The 19,229-nt window shown below is 48.6% G+C and overlaps 1 protein-coding gene across 6 annotated transcripts in view; it reads left to right on the plus strand.

The window, feature by feature from the left end:
* The window catches only part of Znf618 (zinc finger protein 618), a 176,938-nt gene that overhangs the window by 89,342 nt on the left and 68,367 nt on the right, over positions 1-19,229 (plus strand). For all 6 annotated transcript variants that reach the window (XM_036179324.1, XM_036179325.1, XM_036179326.1 and 3 more), the window contains exon 2: positions 3,247-3,290. In XM_036179324.1, the coding sequence (XP_036035217.1) occupies positions 3,247-3,290 (44 nt within the window). The remainder of the gene's footprint in view (positions 1-3,246; positions 3,291-19,229) is intronic.

Below are 19,229 nucleotides of genomic sequence, written 5' to 3' on the forward strand. Positions count from 1 at the left end.
AGGGTGGTGTACCAGATAGTGGGGCTGGAGGGCTACCATCTCTACTCCTAGCCAGCAAGAATGAGAAGGCATGTTCCCCACTGACCCATCCATATCTTATTGGTCATAGAGTTGGGGTCCCTCATCATAGAATGGCAGAGGTGGCAGGGAGGGGGAGGGGTCTGAGTTCATCCCACTGTGCCCACCCCTACTTTGACCTGTGGAGAGCTTTAGGTCTAGAGGAAGTTTGCCTGAGGTTCAAAGTAAGACCCAGACAGAACCAGGGTGTGGAGCTACATCCTTTTGGAACGTGTAGTTGTCACATTATCTTAGCTGTTACCTGGGCCTTTGGAAATAGCCTTGGGGTTATGGTGGTCTGATAGAACCTACTGATAGAACCATCTTGAGCAAGGGATTCTGGGAAGTCCAGCCTTGCTCTGCAGCTTGTTTGCACCATTCTGCTTTCCCAAGCCTTGATTTCCTAGACCCTGTAAGTGTTGGCTTCTGTAACTACTTCTGGGGCTGCTAATGGTTATTGCTGCCACGTTAAATATTTTAACATATGTGGCCTTATTTATCTCATACTAGTCACAGAAGCTGTGCTTACCATGTGCTGTTGAGATAGTTATCTTGGAGTCCCCCCACTGTATCCATTGCCCAATCACCCTCCATCCTGTCCCAGAATTCCCACAGGGGAATGGACATTTCCCAGTGTAGATAGTCCTGCCTTTAACAGCTCTGGTATATGGCACCCCCCCACCTCTCCCCCCCCCCCCCCCCATTCTCTGCAAAAGGTCCTATTTCAACAATAGTTTGAATAATAGGGAACATTTTGTCTTTGTCACTCATTTTTATAAAACAAGTAGGAGTGACTTCCAGCTTCATGAAGCCAAGAGTCAATGACAGAGAAACAGGTGAAGACTGTCAAGTGTGCCCCCAACAGAGCATCCATCCCCCTTTGCTGCACATTCACTATGTTGGACCTGGCCAACCTGGCAGAAAATTGTGATGGAAAGGGCTGGAGAGATGGCTCAGCATTTAAGAGCCCTTGCTGCTCTTGTAGAGGACCAGAGTTTGATTCCTAGCCCCCATATAGTGCAGCTCACAACTGAAATAACTCCAGCTCCAGGGGACCCTACACCTTCTGACCTCCATGGGTACCTATATAGATGTGGTGCACATAACCCGTGTACGTACACACACACACACACACACACACACACACACACACACACACACATAACAGAAATAATAAATCTTTTAAAAATTGTGATTGAAAAGACAATATTAAAAGTGTATATGAAATGTTACAAATCCACACCCTGAGTTCAGTCTGAAAGGTAACAGATTATTTGGGATTGTACAAACTCTGAAAACTCTGAGGATCAAACATCTCCTGCTTTGTAGGACCTGCCTGAACACAAAAGCAGCCTTGCATCAAGTCTGAGGAATGCAGGATATATGGAAGCGGCCGTAGTCATTCCCATTCCTTTGCTTCTGTGAAATGACAGACCTGTCCCACCTGTTTCTTCTGACGTCACGGGTTGTCATTCTTTCCAGACCGTACGTGCGCGTGGCACCTTTTCTGTCTCCATCTTTCCCAGTGTCCGCGTGTGGCGACTGAGAGCTCCATGGCGTCACTTCACTGTACTCAAACATTGGCAGAGGACAAAGAATCTAGGGCTGAGAGAGGTAGCTTTTTGGTCTGTACTCAAAGCTGTGAGACGTTGTACAAAAAAGTCCTTGAGCCTCTGAGTGGGGACCCACAGTGAGCATTACAGGGGAGTAGGCATCCATGCCCTACACTGACACTCACTGAGAAGTAGTCAAGGCAAGGGGACCTGGCACAGGGACCAAGCAGGTGTTGGCTCTGAGATGAGGAAGGGATGAGGACTGTGAAGAAGCAGAAATGTCACCACGACTTGCCTGTTACCCTGTAGGACTGAATGTCACTCCCGAACTACCTGGTGTTTGGGTTTGGCTTGTTTTTAAGAGAAACTGAAAATGTGGCCTTTGGTGTCTCCAGCTACACTTTGGAGATGAAACTTTTTTTTTTTTTTTTTTAATATCCATGGTCTGTTCCAGTCAAACCCAGCCTCATGGTTTCACCAATTTTTAACTGTAAGCACACGTCAAAAGACAGCTGTAGTTTTTTTTTTTTTTTTTTTTTTACCTCCGATCCTCAGCCCTTCATCCACAGTTCTAAAAGGTAGAAAGCTTGGAAACAAAAAGATCATGACTTTAGGCCGTAGAACTTAACCTGGGGGGGGGGGTGGGGAGGTTATCATGTGGTTGTCATTCAGGAATCCGTGCAGGGTGGCTGTGTGTGTTTTTATCATGGAAATACCAGGGTGCCACAGACCCTGCTAGGAGTGTGGGAAAATGTGGGGGGCATGCAGTGGGTCTCTCTCAGCTTGGTCAGATTCTGGATAGTGGGCACGTGCTCTTGAGCGGTGGACATGTTCTAGAATCACTGTGGGTGGCTGCAGGTAATTTCAGATAACCAAGAAGGGCATTGCCCACAGCCAATGATGGAGGAGGATCTTGGCCCTGTTCGCCTTCTTGTAGCCTCCTTTGGTCTGTGCCAGAGCCCTCCTGATCCCTGGACTAAGAGTCATGACCCCAGGCCATTCTCAGTCAGTTCTCATAAGACTGGAAGCAGCTCCCAGGGCCATGGTCTCTCCATCTGAACCAGGATTTTCTGATTTGTGGAAATTTCATTTGGTCAGTTTCATCTCCCCCCCCCCTCCCCCCCCAAATAAAAAGATTAAGAGCTGGCCTTCTCTTGGCATTCCTCAGCTCATAGGGTGGTGGTGGGGGCGGGGGGGGGGGGACAGAATATTTTAACATAATGGGATTTTTCCCCTCCGGTTGGTAGGAATAAATCTGCAGCTACTGTTTTATTGGAAATCCCAGCTGAAAATAAAAGCAGAGCAATTCAATCTCAGATTTAACTAGTTACTTACTTCTCACTGGGTCCCCAGGGTGTGCGGTTACTGGCTTTGTGTTGGCAGTAGGGGCCTCTGTTGGCAGTGGGTACTCTCCTGGATTTAAAGGGCCAAGCAGATGGGGGTGGGCAGGTATCCTGACTCGCTCCTGCCACTGAGGACTCCAGTCCTTCATCTTTGGAGGGATGGAGCAGCAGTTAGTGGCCTGACTATCCATCTGAAGGCGAGTGTTCCGTGAGCACTGTGCAGGGTAGTAGTGGTGGCTAGAATCTGTGTCTTCTGCCTTGGCTGATGGAGGTGTTCTGGGTTTCTTTTGCAGGCTGACGGAGCCAGTGCAGCCAGAAGGAAAAGCACGGTTAGCAGGTACATCCCTCACCATACCATACCCCTTCCTGTCCCTGGTCTTGGCCACTGGGAGGATGAGAAGCATCTGCACACCCCCAAGGATATGAGCTGGCGGGCAGTATTTCCCATGTGCCCTCTGCGGGCATCTGTGACGGTGACTCGTTGGAGAACTTAGTGAGTGGCTGCTAAAGTTGGGGTGAGCACACGCGGGGAGCTTGGCAGATAAGTGGCAGCTTTAGGGTACCAGCCCAACTTAGTATGACATTCCTGGGCCCACGTACTTGGGACTGGGTTTTCGTTCTGAACCCATCACTCCAAAGCAAGGCAGAGGGCCGTTCATGGGCTGGACGAGGGGTCCATCCTCACCCTTGAAGTTGGCAGGAGATGGGAGGAGACCACCAGAGGAGAGCTGGGTTAGTATTGCCAGACAAGGGAGGAAGACATAAAGACATGGCCACAAGACCTGGTTTTGCCCAGTTTAGTATGAGTGCTGCTGCTGTGCCTTGGGGAAAGCCTGAGTGACCATGTCACCTATGCTTGAGGCCTGGAAAGAGAGGTGGCTCACTGGCACATATAGTCAGGGGTCACCTGCGAGACTGGAAGGTCATATTTGAGTGCCTCTTGGATCCCCAAACACCAGTTCTTTAAAGTTGGTGAATTTTTGTGTGAGGTCTAAAGAAGACTCTTTTCTGTGGCCAAATTTACTGGGAGAACACTGGAATAAACAAAGGTTTTTGTTTTTGTTTTCTTTCTTTTTTTTTTGCTATAGGACATTTCAGACTAAAATGTGGTTATTGACTTGTTTGGGTGGGGAAGGAAAGAGGGGGAGACAGGATGATAATAATCATGTTTCTTAAACCTAATGAACTATGGAACCCTTTTATCAAGATTCACCTCACTCACGTAAGTGTTCCTTGGAGCACCCTTTGGAAATCCTTGGGAAGTGTGTCCTTTGAGCTGAAGGGCAATATGTTCAGCTTTGTTTCAGCAGCCTTTTGTACCGTGAAGTGGGAGGAGAGGGTGTGGTCATGACACCAGGAGGGAGGTCCCTTCAACACATGTGACCTCATAGGGTCAGGTCCATATTTTATACAGTGCAAGAGATAGTTAAGTGGGGTGATACAGGAGGAGTGTGTGTAGGCTGGAATGGAGGAGAGATTTTTTTTTTTAATTTATGTTCCTATATAAAATATTTTTTGACAGAAACAGCTTAGTGGAGAGTAGGTTTATTTTAGCTTACAAACCAAGATGCAGTTGATTGTGGGGAAGCCAGTGTAGCAGTATCCTGAAACAGCTAGTCTATCATGGCTAGTTAAGAGCAGGGGGAAATGAAAGTGTGCATGTGTGCTCACTCACTTGCTTATTGGTACTCAGCTTGATTTCTCACTTTTATACAATTTGGGACCTCCTGCTTACGGAATGGTGCCACCCACAGTGGGATGGTTATTACCACACAGTTAACTTAAAAAGTCCCCCACAGATATATTTATCTCCATAGGCTAATCCAATGTAGACAATTCCTCATTGGAGAGACTCTCTTCTCAGGTGATTCCAGGTGGTGTCAAGTGGACAATTGAAGCGCTCAGATTGGTGGGTCGGGCTAGGCCTGTGAACATTGTTGGTGATCTTGGTGGTGAAGCTTATAGCGCTCTGGATACAGCTTTTCCTGGAACCTGGTGGTGAACTTTGTGTGTGAGTTGTGGCCTCCAAAGGAGTGGCTCCCATAAGTTCAGGACTGAAAGGGTCTGAGGATTTGTATAATCTACACTCGCAATGTACATGTGGGGACACTGAGGCTATGGCAAGGAACTCTCCTGCTCAGGGTCATCAAAAAATGAGTGACTGTGCCAGACCCAGAACTTGTCAGAGATGGTGCCTTCCCCTCCCTACACTCAGTGGGGGCATCGCCAGCTGCTCCCACCTTCCTCCCTGTCTGCCTTGCACCTGCTGGAGTACGCCTTGTGCTGTGTACTGTGTGCTTAGATGGGTCAAGTCGTAACTGTTCAAAGTGTTGCGTCCATCCATGGCCATGCAGAGAAATGAAGCTCCATCCACACTGTGACTCCAGTAGGGACGAGGTACTTGTGTTTATCATCTAATACATTAGCCTGTCCTACTCCAGAGCATGTATCTGGGTCATTGTAGCCAGAGCACATAGATGGGTTTCCCTCTAGCACTAGTAGTAGTGCCTGTGCATTGACTACAATCTCATGACCATGGTCAATGGAAGAGTCTAGAGACTGATTATTGACTCCTACCCAGGGAAGGACAGAAGGGGGGTTATGTGTAATACCTTTTCCTGACCAGCCAGGGCTCTCCACCACTTAGATTTAGGGACTGAACCCCTTGTGAGGGACTTATTTGTATTATTCTGAGTGTCCTCTGAGGAAGGAGGAGGGATTGATGTGCCTAAGGATGCTCAGTTGGAAAGATGCGGGGGGAGGGGGCTGCCTGCCAGTTTAACTTCTCTAATGTCTTTGCCCACTCTGCTCTCCTGCTTCTCCAGGTAAAGGGGCTCAGTTAGGAGTTCAGTAGTCAGCTAGGGGTCCGGGAGGTGGGGCTTGCTGTCTAGTGGGCCTGGAGGTATACACTTGTCACCCTGGCTACTTGGAAGGTTGAAAGACAGATGATTTATGAGTTCACAGTCTACCTGGGTTGCAGAATGAGTTCAAGATTAACTGAATAACTTAGGGAGACCCTGTTTCAAAATAAAAATAAAAAAATTAAAAATAAAAGTAAAAAAAAGAAAGTCAATAGAAAAGGGAAGGTAAGGGTTCCTGGGTAAGTTTGTATGATTCTGTGACTGGAACTCACAAATAGCCTTTAGAGCAGTGATCCTCAACCTTCCTCCTGCTGCGACCTTTTAATATAGTTCTTCACATTGTGGTGACCCCCAACCCTAAAATTATTTTCATTGCTGCTTCGTAGCTGTAATTTTGCTACTGTTATGAATTATGATGTAAATATTTGTGTTTTCTGATGTCTTAGGTGACCCCTGTGAAAGGGTCATTTGACTCCGAAGGGGTCACGACCCATAGGTTGAGAACTTCTGCTCTAAATGACCACACAGTGTGGCTGGTGAGTAGCGTAGAGGCCCCAGGAGTGACTAACACGTTAAAGCGTCAGGAGAACTTATGCCTCTAGAGAGTATGATCCTGGCCAGGTCAGGTATGGTGGACACTGGCACATTAGAGCTTACTGAGCCAGTTTCAGGTGGAAAAATAAAGGTTTCAAGCCCCCTTCCCACCCCCACACACACATCAAGACTGAGACTAGAAAGCCATGGGCAGAAATGACCTTGAAGGATGGACAGCGCCCTCTGTAGGCCCATGCTCCCTGCTTGTTATGGCGTCCTGTTACTGCACCAAGCGCCCTTTTATCCCTGTGCCCTCTTTTTGGCCTAGAACACACAATTTTGTTATTTTTCCTGAGGGCCTCTGGCTAACCCCCAAAACCAACAGCATGGCCTGCTAAGGAATTAGGGTTAAATTGAGGGGGACAAGGAGAGGCGGGGTTCCTGGTATTAAGGAGCAGACAGATGTGGTTTGCACTACTTCCCTGTAATCCAGGCCAGGCTGCTTTTACAAGCCCAGTGATCCAGTGTTTGGATGAATGCTGATAGAATGTGCAGGTTGCTACCCACGTACCAGCACAACAGCCAAATGCTACTTGTTCTGAGGGACAGAGGACGGTAACTGGAACATTCTAGAGGAAATGCAGGCTTTATGATTAAGCAGATACAGATGGCTCTAGGCATGCTGTCTTGGAGAACTGTGCCCATTTGGCCTGTGGAAAGATCCTAATGATCTAGTAAAACCCTCCAGACAGCCAGAGATAAGAGAGGGTCAGCCACTTCTGTCTCCTTGCATATGGCAGGTGTGCCCTGGATCCTGAAGATGGGAAAGCCGAGTCTCATTCCTTCACTCATTCATTCCATAAGATACTACTTAATGCCTAAATTCTGATGATATTGCAGTGGGCACAGCAGACTGCAGGCCCTGCCCTCGAGGAGTTGGGGTTCCGGTGGGGCAAATATGTAGAGCACCCACTTATGGGATCTAATGATCTTTCTTGACAGAAAGAGTGGGGAGGGTGGCAGGGAGACTGTCAGAGGCTGTTGTCTCTTCAGCTTGGGTGCTTAGTCACTAACGGCACCACTGGGGAGGGGACTCTTAAACAAGGACATGAAAGAGGCCAAACCTAGCGGTTCTCTGAGGGAAATCCGTTCCAGTCAGAGAGAGCTACAGGTGCCAGGCCCTGGGGCATGTCCTTTGCACCGGAGGAACATCAAAGAGGGCACTGTGACCTTGGCACTCACTGTGTAGACATCAGGAGGTACTAGGGATTTTGAACAGAGATGACACTATATTTGATTTGGAAAGGGTCATTTTGTCTTTAAGAGGACAGGAGTGGAGGGCAAGATGTTAGAGGAGATACTGCTGAGGGTTCAGACCCACAGGGCTGTAGAAGGTAGGCATAGAGGTAAGCACATGGTGGACTGTTTGTTGTGTTTTGAGTTCGAGGACACTGGGAAAAAGCCTATATCTGAAAATGCACAGCCTCCTGCTTGGTCCTGGGACAGCCCCAGACTGGGCAGTCATATCCATATGGCGCCCCTTTTCCCAACCTTGACACTCCCTGCTTGCTTGGTTGGTTGATTGGTTGGTTGGTTGGTTGGTTGGTTGGTTGGTTGGTTGGTTGGTAGGCTGGTTGGTTGGTTGGTTGGTTGGTTGGTTGGTTGGTTGGTTGGTTGGTTGGTTGGTTGGTTGGTTGGTTGGTTGGTTGGTTGGTTGGTTGGTTGGTGGGTTGGTTGTATATCTCTGCCTTCCCTCTAGCCATGCTGAGGGCCAGGCAACTCACACAAAGTCTGCCTGGGTTCGGATCCTGGTGTTGCCACTTCCTGGTTGTTACTCGACCTGCGTTTTGGTGCATTTTGGTTTCCTCATCTGGAGGGTAAAAGTTGTGTCAGTTCCACACCTCAGTGTGCTGGTAATGTGGCTGCCCTCTGCACGATGCCTAGCCATAGCAGGTGGTCAGAAGATATCCACTTTTCTTCCACCGTGCTGGCAGGGTGTAGGGGAGAGGGTGAGGATGAAGCTTGGTTGTTGAGGGATCCTTGGGATCTGGTCACCACCCCTTGACATCACACATGCCTTCTTTGCTCCTCAGAACACCTTCTAAAGTGGTGCCTAGTGTCCTCTTTCAGCTCCAGTTGAAGATGCCCAAGGTCACCCACTGAGTTAAATAGTTTTGGGCTTAACTGAGTCTTACCCTTAATGCCAAGGCCTTTTACTAGTAGACTATATAATCATGACCTCATGTGTGAGCCTGCATAACTATTCTTTAGAGAGTAATTCTTGTTTAGCATTCTGATTTTCAGCAGTAAAATAAAGGTTGTCCCAGACAAACCAATTTCATTAGCGCTGACTTTTTTTTTTTTTTGGTGTTGTTGTTGTTGTTGTTTTGTTTTGTTTTTTTGGGTTTTTTTTGTTTTGTTTTTTTGAGACAGGGTTTCTCTATGTAGCTTTGCACATTTCTGGAACTCACTCTGTAGCCCAGGCTGGCCTCGAACTCACAGAGATCTGCCTGGCTCTGCCTCCTGAGTGCTGGGATTAAAGGCGTGCGCCACCACCGCCCGCAGCACTGACTTTTCATAATAACTGTCACTTAGCCCTAGTGAATGATACAGTGTAGATGGAAGAGATTCTTTGAGAACTGGCTTGCTTCAGTCAGGAAGCTTCTTCCTCTGGCTCTAGGCTTATGCTCCCAAGTGGCAGAGCTTGGATTTGATGTCCAGAAATGGCCCTTCTCCCTCTGCCAGACTCTAGGCAAGGTGTGGGTCCTGGACCCTCTTACCCTGATGGTTGACTGTAAGGTCTGTGCCCTTGCTCCAAGGGACTGGTTGCTTTTCTAGTAGGCAGAGTTCACTTTTTGCTTAATCAGTTACTGTTAAACCTAGACTGTAAGTAGAGAAGATTCTGGAATGTTCACATGCAACTCTTGCTACCCGACGGAGACAGCCAGAGAAATGCACAACCTCACTCACATGTATTGGGATCCACAGGTCGTCATCACCAAAGGGCATTTGCATTTGGGATGATCTTACACAGAGACTTCAGCAGGGTCTTCTGGGACTTCTGCGTGGCTCTCTCTGCTCTCTGCATCCTGCTGTGTGTGTTCTGTGAGCAGAGGGGATTCTTCCTGAGAAGCTGCCTCTGCTGATGGGGGAAGGAAGCACCCTCACTCCGCTGAAACGTGCTCACACACCATTCAAAGCATGTTGGTAAAGAAGGTCCTGCTACTCCATAGCTGCCTTCTGGTTCCCTCCTGTCTCTTTCTCACACAGTCTGCCTCATCTTTGCTGCTGCCTGGAGAGCAGCCATGCCCACCACTCCTTTTGTTTTCATTGGGGCTGAAAATTCCTCAGTTCCCTTCATGGAGAAAGCATTCGAACGATGGGCTGAAAGGCTGGCCATCCTTTTCATAGTCCAAGCAAACATCACATTTGTCTCCTTTGTAGGAACTAGAGAAAATAGCTACTTGTTGGGTCCCTGATATGGACAGAAGTCTGTGTGGGATAAGGGAGGTCCAGGACTTCCACCCACCCCAAGGATACTGAGTCCTATGATGCTCAGGGCCCATATGAAAATGTAATCTCTGCACATCCTTCCATATGCTTTGAATTGCCTCTGGGTTATTCATAACTGGTACAGTGTAAACGCCCTGTGATGGGTTGCTAGACCACATAGCTTAGGGAGTTATGACAGGGATACAACTCTGTCCTTGCCCAACACACACACACACACACACACACACACACACACACACACAATTTGGCAATTGGAATGTGGACATGGAGCCTAAGGAGACAGAGAGCCGGCTGTATGTGGTAGCATACGGGGATGCCTCCTGCATGGCTGTCCTTTAATCTTCTGAACTGTTTGAGTGTTGCCATCAGCATCCCCGATGGCACAGAGAGAGGGGCGGGAAGCAGTGATCCAGTGTCAGCTAGCTCTACATCCAGTTTCTCATCCTCGGGGCCCCTGTGAGGGTAACAGCAGGGCAGAGTCTGTTGTGGGTCTGTAAACTTGAGCTCATTGCTCCCTGGAGAACGCTGTACTCAGAGATGGCTAGTTACAGCAGACGTTGTGTATCACCCACTAGTCTTAAGGGAAGGACTACAGAGCATCTGCTAGCATGGGGCAAATGGAGGAGGAGCGGCCGTCCTGTGAGGAACTTCTCCCTCTGTCAATCCTAGGAAGAAGTGAGAGGCAGGGAAAGAGGGGAAGGAAAGTTATTAAGCCATCGGCTTGTCTGGAAATAAGGTCAGTAGTCAGAATGTTGATTCTGGTGCTGAGACCTGCGGGAAGACTGCCCACAGGGCCACCTGCCCTCTGGGATCTAGCTGTATGAGCCCATGTGTCCTGAAGCAGGGCTGTGTAGGACCTTGGGCACAGACCCCCTCCATGGCTTCAACTCCCTATCTGCCTATTCAGAGGTTGTTGTGGGGGTGCTAGTGGCTGGGGCTGCAGTGTCATTATGTGTGAGAGCAAGAAACAGGGCACATTTGAGACAGTTCGGAATTACAGTACTGCCAGGCCCATTGGCCAAGGGAAGCCATGTGTTTATTTAAAATACTACTAATGCTAATCCCTTGTAATGCCAGGTCTGGGTCAGCCTCCAATGTGATGTGTCCCAGTGCCCATGAAGTGAGCGCCCAGGTTTTAAGCAGAACACCCTGCTAGCTGAATCTTGGCATTTGTGACTTGATGGGGTTGCCTGAGACTTTTTCTTTTCCCTGCTTTAGTTTTCAATTAACTAGGGAATTTTCTCTTAATATTTAAATCTTAACGTTGTCTCTCTGAGCGGCAATATTAGTCAGTGTTGTGGCTGACTGACACCATGCATTGAAGAAAATTAAGTGCCTAAGAATTATCTCAGAGTAATGATGTATTTATGCATTGTAGGTTATTTTGAGTTTCTAGAATGTTAAGAGTTGTTTAATAGGTTAATAGTTTCAATCTATTAATTTAATCTTTTCTTTTTTACTATTTATTAAAATATATCAGTGATACATGACAGGAATGGAAGCATAGACAATTTGGAGGGTTATTGAGGGGCAGATAATGGAGCAAGGATTGGAAACTTGGGCAGAATAGTAAGTACAGGCCCCAGGCTGGTCTCCTGTCTCTCCAGCCTGAGGTCTCACTCCAGAGTCCTTTGGCACCCTCCCAATCCCTCAGTCAGAAGTCTGTCATTTGGCTGTATGTCCAAAGGACACACTGTAGCAAGCAACTGTCTGAGCAGCATCGTGGAGAATTAGAGGTTGACAGTGGCACCAAGCCCAGGTAGTTTTCTCTGGGGAGGAGAAGATCCTGCACTCTTCACTGCCACAGTCCTGTATAGGTACTCCCTGTTTCTTGGAGTTCCTGATGCTAGTCCCACGTCTGTTTATTCATTGACAGGTGTTTTCCCAGTCTCTCTTCTTTTGAGAAGTGAAAACTAAACCTGTCCAAATAGTCAAAAGCCTCAGCTTTGGAGTCAGGCAGACCCTGACAGAATCGTCTTTCTGTCATTAGGAAGCTCAGAGACCCTGCAAAAGTCACACTGTTATTTTTCCTGTCTCTGCCTCCTCATCTGTAATGCAGGAACTGCCTGCTTGTAAGGGGCCATACAGGACTAGTGGGAGCAGCTGTGCGTACGGTGCCACAGCTGGACACTGTGTCATAGAGACCTGCTTCCTCACCACTCCCCACACTGGGGACCATTCTCATCACCAAGCATCACCGCCAGCTTCACCTCTGCCCTGTGCACTGATGTGTTGATGTCTAGTCATTTTCTGTTTGTATTGTTCTCTCAGCAGACCTTGGCTGCTCCCCACCAGGGCCCAGGTACAGAAGACAGGCACAGTGAATGGAGCTGTGGCCTCTGGATGTCTCTCAGAGTTGCATGGAAATCATAGGTGCAGGTGAGGGATTGGAGCAGGATGCACTAGAATGACTAAGCCTGCAGATTCCAGGGCCTAATCCTCACTCAGGAGTGTTTGCCATGGTGTCTTAGGGTTTCTATTGCTCTGAAGAGACACCATGACCACAGCAACTCTTACAAGGAAAACATTTAATTGAGGGGGGCTCACTTACAGTTTCAGAGGTTCAGTCCATTATCATCATGGCGGCTGAGAGTATGGTGGCTTGTAGGCAGACATGGTCCTGGAGAGGTAGCTGAGAGTTCTACATCTTGCAGGCAAGAGGAAGTCAACTGAGACACTGAGCGGTATCTTGAGCATAGGAAACCTCAAAGCCTGCCTCCACAGTGACACACTTCTTCCAACAAGACCCTATCTACTCCAACAAAGCCACACCTCCTGATAGTACCATTCCCTGTAGAGGCCATTTTCTTTCAAACCACCACACGTGGTAACCCCACAGACTGAAGAGAGTATGCCAGTCTATTACAGGTACCCACGTGTCACGTTTTAGACCCTAGGGAGAATGATGCTTCATCTGGAAGAATAAGCTGATAGTAAAGGAACAAGGTTCATTCATTCACAAAATTGGCATCCTTGGACCATCCCCTGCCCACAACACACAGAGGGCAGCATGCAAGAGGCATCCTTCTCTGTAGTTCTGAACATCCCAGAAGCAAGGCATCATCAATAGTGACAGGGATGGGTTGTCCATAGAAAGGGTCATGAGTTGAGGTCTGGGTGCTGTCATTGGCCTCCCAAGTGAACAAGCTCATGGATAGCACCCACTGTGTGTCGCCACTGTTCTGAGCACCGTGAACCAGTGAGACTAGGTAGCTCACATTCCAGTTGGAGAAACAGTGATGACGTAGACAAAGAGATCATAGAAGATCTTGGCTGGGAAAATACTTGGGAGAGAAAAAAAAAAATGAGCTTCGAGCCCGGAAGTGATACAACCTGGGTTGTAAGCGGCAACGTCGCTCTGGCTGGCTGTCACACATAGATCTCAGAGCAGTGGAGAGGAGAGAAACTGGCAGGAAGAGGCTACAGCCAGATAGGAGGGGGTGTGGCTCTAAGGGGCGGGGTGGCTGAGGTTATAAGGGGAGTTTCAGATTACACGTGGCAGGTGGGGTTTGCTGGTGGGTGTGTTGGTTCGGCTGAGAGGCGAGAGGAGAGGGATGAGTCTGGAGTTGAAGTGTGAGGTGCTGGAGGGTGGCATCTGTCTATTAGTCCAAGTGAAAAGGACTGCACTTCCAGGATTGTCTCACATCAGTGTCGTGGAAAGAGCAGTGGCCTGTAAGGCAAGACTGTCTTCCTGTCCCGAACGACTGCTCAGCCTACGGTCTGTTACATTTGAGACAACTGTTAGGTACAGAGCAGGAGTCAAGTAGCTACTTAGATAAGTCAGACCGAAAAGGGTGGTCCCAGGCTGGAGGTATCAGTAGAGTTAACATTTAAGTATGAAAGCTGGAGGCAGACATGGTCATGCATGCCTGGCACACTCATGTAGGTGGAGGCTGAGAGAGGTCCAGGAGTTCAAGGCCGGCCTGGGCTACATAGTAAAATGACAAAAGTTTGAGTGTTCATGAGCTCACTGAAGGGGTACATGTAGGTAGGCACGGAGGGACTGCACCACTGCTCCTTGGGGTGTGCTAGCATACGAAGGTGTGGGGAGGTGAGGATTCCACACAATACGCAAGAGTGGCCAGAAGGTGGGAGGCCCTCGGGTGAGTTCAGTGCCAAGTGTGGGGAAGAGGAGAATGCACCATCAGTGGCTGAAGATAGAAAGCACCTTGGGTGGAGACTGGGGCAGGACAGTTGCTTTTAACAACCCAGAGGTCGTGGGCCCCAGAAAAGCAGCTCTGGGGATACAGGGGAGATCAGCAGCTCTATAGACTGAAGAAGTGTTGTCAAGGCAGGGTCTGTGATAACCCACAGGAAACAGTCTGACTGAGGTCATCAGTGGGAGGGCAGCTTGGTGGGGAACGGTGGACTTGATCTGAGGTCAGCCTCTGCAGCAGGGGCCTATGACCCCTGAAGGCATGCAGTGTGTGTTTCAGTTTATTCCAGATGCCTGCATCTGTACGTTCTGGAGACAGCAGTTAAGTGGGGCTGGCGTCATAGTGAAAGTTTACTCTGGAGGGAGTAAGCAAGGCACTGTTTGCATGCCGTAACAGTTAGCACTGCTTTCAGTGGATGAGCACCATGGCAAATGGCACCTTTGGAAGATATAGGCTGACTCTAGGGGTGCAAGCAAACACACTGCTTCCCATCTTACAGTGAGAGACACACACCTGAGCACACAGGGCTCCCCTCTGTGTGGTAGAGAAACTGAATCCCAGAAGCCTGACATGGTATCACTGTGCTGATGATGGTCCCAGCCACTCTGAAGGTGGGGAGGCTCAAGGATCAGTTGAGCTCACGAATGTGAGACTGGCCTAGGCAGCATAGTGAGAACCCCCCCCCCCCATCTCAGAAGGCACAAAGGTTTGCAAAATCAATCGGAGGGAGTCAGTCTCAGGGTTCAAGTCCAGGGAGTTGATTTATTTATAATTCAATGTTTGGTGACCTTGGGCATGACCTGCGTTCACCTGTGTGCACTGAATTGCTACTGTATGGTACGCCGAGAGCTAGACAGGGCCCTCTTCTGTGCTTTGGGTTCCCCATCTGGCAGAGGGTTTGAAAACTCAGGTGGACTGGGTGGGTACGTCCACTTGAACTGCCAGGTAAGACTCGGAGGAGGAAGATTGTTTCTGGCCTTCATTCTGAGTCTTTGGGCACAGGAGAGCGGCCCCATGCCTAGCACAATAAGACAGGAACAAGATGAGCGAGCACTGGGGTGAGAGGTGGGCTGGATTCCCACTTCACTGCTCGGAGGAGCCATTGCTTCAGAATTACTTCTCTACAGTGTGTTTTTTCCCTGTGGCCTATACAACAAGTTACAGTAGTTCCCCCCACTACCACCCCCCCCCCAACAGCAGTTTCGCTTTCTGTGGTTTCAGAACTATATCCAAAATTATTAAAACAATTCTAGAAATACACAGCCTGTAAGTTTTTCAGTGACTTACTGCTCTCTATGGGGTTATGAAATCCCCTGCAGTCCTGGGTGCTCAGGACGCCAGTCAGTGTATCCACCCTGTGTCTACCACCCACCCCTTCCCACGAGTGCTTACCACGGTTCTCATCTCAGCTGTCTCAGCTGGTGTCTAAGTGGCCGTAGTGCCACTTAATCATGTTCCCAGGGCACAGATGTCATGATGCAAAGAGGCGAGCACAGCACAGTGGAAGGACCTGGTGCCTTTGGTGTTAGGCACTAGAGCTGTGGGGCACATAGGAAAAAAAACGTCCACACAGCCCAAGCTTCAAGCATACACAGTAGGGGATCTTGAATACATCTCTTACAGAGAAGAAGGGCCGGTAGCACCTCAGATTGGGTGGCTTAGAGCAATAGAGGTTTATGCCTTCAAAATCTTGAGCAGAAGTCAGAAATCAGTGGGCCAGCAGATTAACACTCTGGAGGCCTCTAAGGGCAAAATGTTTCCTCTTGCTTCTGGCAGCTGTCATTGTTCCTTGATGTATGGCCACATCTACCTGGATGTCACATAGCTTCTTCCATTTCTCTGGCACCTCTTCTATCTCCAACATTTGTGGTCTCAGCAACACTGCATTGCATATAGGATGAGTTCAGTTCCAACATCCTTACATCTGCAAACATCTATTGTTGTTTTCAAATAAGCTCACATTCGGGGCTACAGAGATGGTCTGAGTGCTTGCCATACAGCAGAATACCAGGGTTCAGATCTCAAGTACTCACACAAAAGCCAGATGGACATGGTGGCATGCTTGTAATCCCAGCACCACTGGAGAGGTAGAAACAGAATGCTCAGAGCTAGTTGGCAAGCTAAGGGAGATCTGGGTTAAGGGAGAGACCCTGAAGGTAAAGTGAGGTGTTAGCTTCTTGCTAGCACTGCCCCCCCACAAGCCCACACATACACATGCAGAAAAAGCGTGTTCACAGATTCTGGGGGTAGGATGTAGACATGCCTTTTGGGGGAGCTCCAGTCATCCCACTACAAGGAAGAAACTCAAATATCTCTGTGTCAGGCAACAGAACGAAGTTGTATCTATTGAAAATGAAGGCAATGGTGTCTTGGAGACCTACTCAAGACCATTCTTGCCATCCCAGCCTCCTGGGTGATTGTGAGCCTTTGCAACAGAACACCTAAGCCCTCGAGGAACACACTTGGAGAACCATTACCCAAGAGATGGGCAGGAGCTTTCAGCACCTCTCTGGGCAGGGGACCCGTTTGGTCTGACCTCTCTCCCGTCAGTCCACACTCGAAGTAACCAGTGACCAGGGGTAGCAGGTACTTACTGAGAAATACCCTTCCAGTGCCCATCTTTGGATTTGATGTTGGAGTGTGACTGGGGTTAAATATAAAATTCACAGCATATCTTGAGCAACTATTTTGTAGTTCTCTATATATAAATCTATTTTCCAGCGACACAAATAGAATAGATTATGGAGTGTCAGCATGTAGATAGATTCCGAGTGCTTTTCCACTAATATACCTAATGATTCGTGCTGAGAATATTCAAGGGCTCCACTGTACATTTAAATGGATATAATTAAAATAATGAGCTCTATTTTAAAAAATGATATATGAAAAAAAATTTTTTAAGAAGTTGGAAGGAGCTGCACCACTAATTCAAAGTGATCTAAGTACTTGTGTGATGCCGTTGTTATTAGGACACCTAATTAAATGCGGAGCAGCTGAGGAAAAGAGAGGTCTGGGCTTGTAAATCTCAGGGCAGGAGTTGGGGAAGAGATGGAAGCTGCCCGTGTGGGTCCTAAGCACCTCAAGCGTTTACAGAAGGGGAGCCGGTAGCTCTGTGTAGTGCCGTCACACACACCTGTGGCAGAAGAATGCCTCTCATGATCCCCATCCATGGCTGAGTCAAGGGGTCAGGCTGCTCACACAGCTGCAGATGGATTTCCAGAGCAAGCGCTTATTTAGAATGTAGTGGGGGCGGGGAGGGGGCCAAGAGTCTACCTGCCCTTGGGAAGAAGTCATTTGCTTTTCCTCACTCTAGAACCCTGGTGACCCATCTGGAGGTTCCAGGGGTCAGGAGATGTGGCCTCAAGTCCTGAGTTGGCTCCAGGCCCTGAGTCTCCCTGTACTATTTCCACCCAGGCCTGTTGCAGATGGGTATGGCTACCTTAAGCATAGATCCACCTGCTGTCCTAGCGAGCCCTTGTGGGTCACAGCAAGCAGAAGTCCCGATGCCTGTTCACCAGGTGGCATGTCTTCTCTTGATCATTGAGCAAATACAGCATTTATGGAGCATCTACTGAGTGCCTGCTGTATGCTGGAGATACAGTGTTACACAGGCAGCTCTTAGGGCGTGTACAATTTGGTGAGTCATTAATGGTCAAGACATTGCAGGCAGCAGCCGGGGCTGTGAAGAAAATAGAACAAGGTGATGGCTGGACAGTGAAGTCACAAAGGGGACAAGTGTGCCAAAGAGAATTCATCAGCATGCCCAGTCGGTGTGAGAGTCACCTGTGGGAGGGAGATGTGCCTTCCGCAGAGGAGTTATGGTTCCATCGTGCTAGGAAGGCTTCATAGTGGCGACAGTGACAACATGAAACAATGTCATTGTCATAATGATAACTGCTATTTGAAATTGGTATGGACATCCACTTCAGGCCAGTGGCCCAGCTGGACTCCTTACAGATGTCCCCACCCATCCTTGTGTCCAGCAAGGATCCCCACGTAACAGACATGGAAGTGGAGGGGGAGGAATTTTGAGCAACATTGCAGGGTATATGGGCAAGCAGGTTAGAGTTACACAGTGTGTCTGACCCACAGTTCCTCTTGCCCTCACGGGGTAGCCTAGAACTAATGAGGACCTTACGACCAAGAAGGGACACGGGGTCTCTTCAGGGTGGGTAACAGTGCTGAAATTGAGAATATGGTGGAACAAGCTGGGGAGGAGATGGTGATGTTCCTTTCTGTCCTGTTTCTGAACTTAGCAAACCTTGGAGAGATCAAGCCTTGGCCAGGCCTTTGGTAGCTCTCTTCATGTCTGAAAATGTGACTCATGGCCACCTTTCCTCAATCAGTATGTTTATTTCTGTCTCATGAGCAGCTCAGGTTCTCCTGTCTCGTTCTCAGCAGTGGTGGAGCTGGCCTTTGGAGAGCCGTGGGTTGGATGCATTGTAGTCCACGTGCTAGACTATATGCCATGGAAGAGTCTTCCATGCTCTCTCTATTAATCTGTGTTCTGTTGATGTAATAAACTACTCAAGGCTGAGTGGTTTATAAAGAACAGAGGTTTATTCAGCTTACACTCGTGGAAGTTCAAGAGCCAGCATGAGTTCAGCTCTGGTGAGGGTTCCCGGCAGACAGCTTCACCAGGACCTAGGAGCAGGTCATTATTAGTGGGCCAAGTACTCCGCTAAGTGTTTTCTGTGTGTTCATCCATGACAACCCTATTAGCTGTGCTTGCAGATGAGGAGACCCAGGCTTCAAGGTGAGGTGGTGAGTAGGGCATTAACAGCTGGCCCCTCCTCTACTTTCCTTGGATGGTGGTTAATGGAATACCAGGCATAGTGTTTCACCAGGCTGGAGACTTGATGCCAAGTCTGGGGTCAGATGGCTTAAGCTCTGGGGAGGGGCTACTACCAAGCTTGCAGACAACCACTGTGTCCTCCTTTGGAGAGAATAACTTTTGTGAATTTATTTATCATGGGGGGGGGGCATGTTATAAAGTGTGTGGAGGCAAAGAGCAACCTGTGGGAATCAGTTCTCTCCTTCCACCATGTGAGTCACAGGGATGAAACTCAGGTCATCAGGCTTGGTGACAAACACCTTTCCCGGCTGAGCCTTCTTGCTGCTCCAAGAGTCACTAATGTCATCATGAAGGCTCCACCATGGGGATCTCATTTAACTCTCACTATTTCCCAATCACTGCAGCCCCAGAAACAG

This window comes from Onychomys torridus, chromosome 2 (assembly GCF_903995425.1).
Source record: "Onychomys torridus chromosome 2, mOncTor1.1, whole genome shotgun sequence".
NCBI classification, from domain to species: Eukaryota; Metazoa; Chordata; class Mammalia; order Rodentia; family Cricetidae; genus Onychomys; species Onychomys torridus.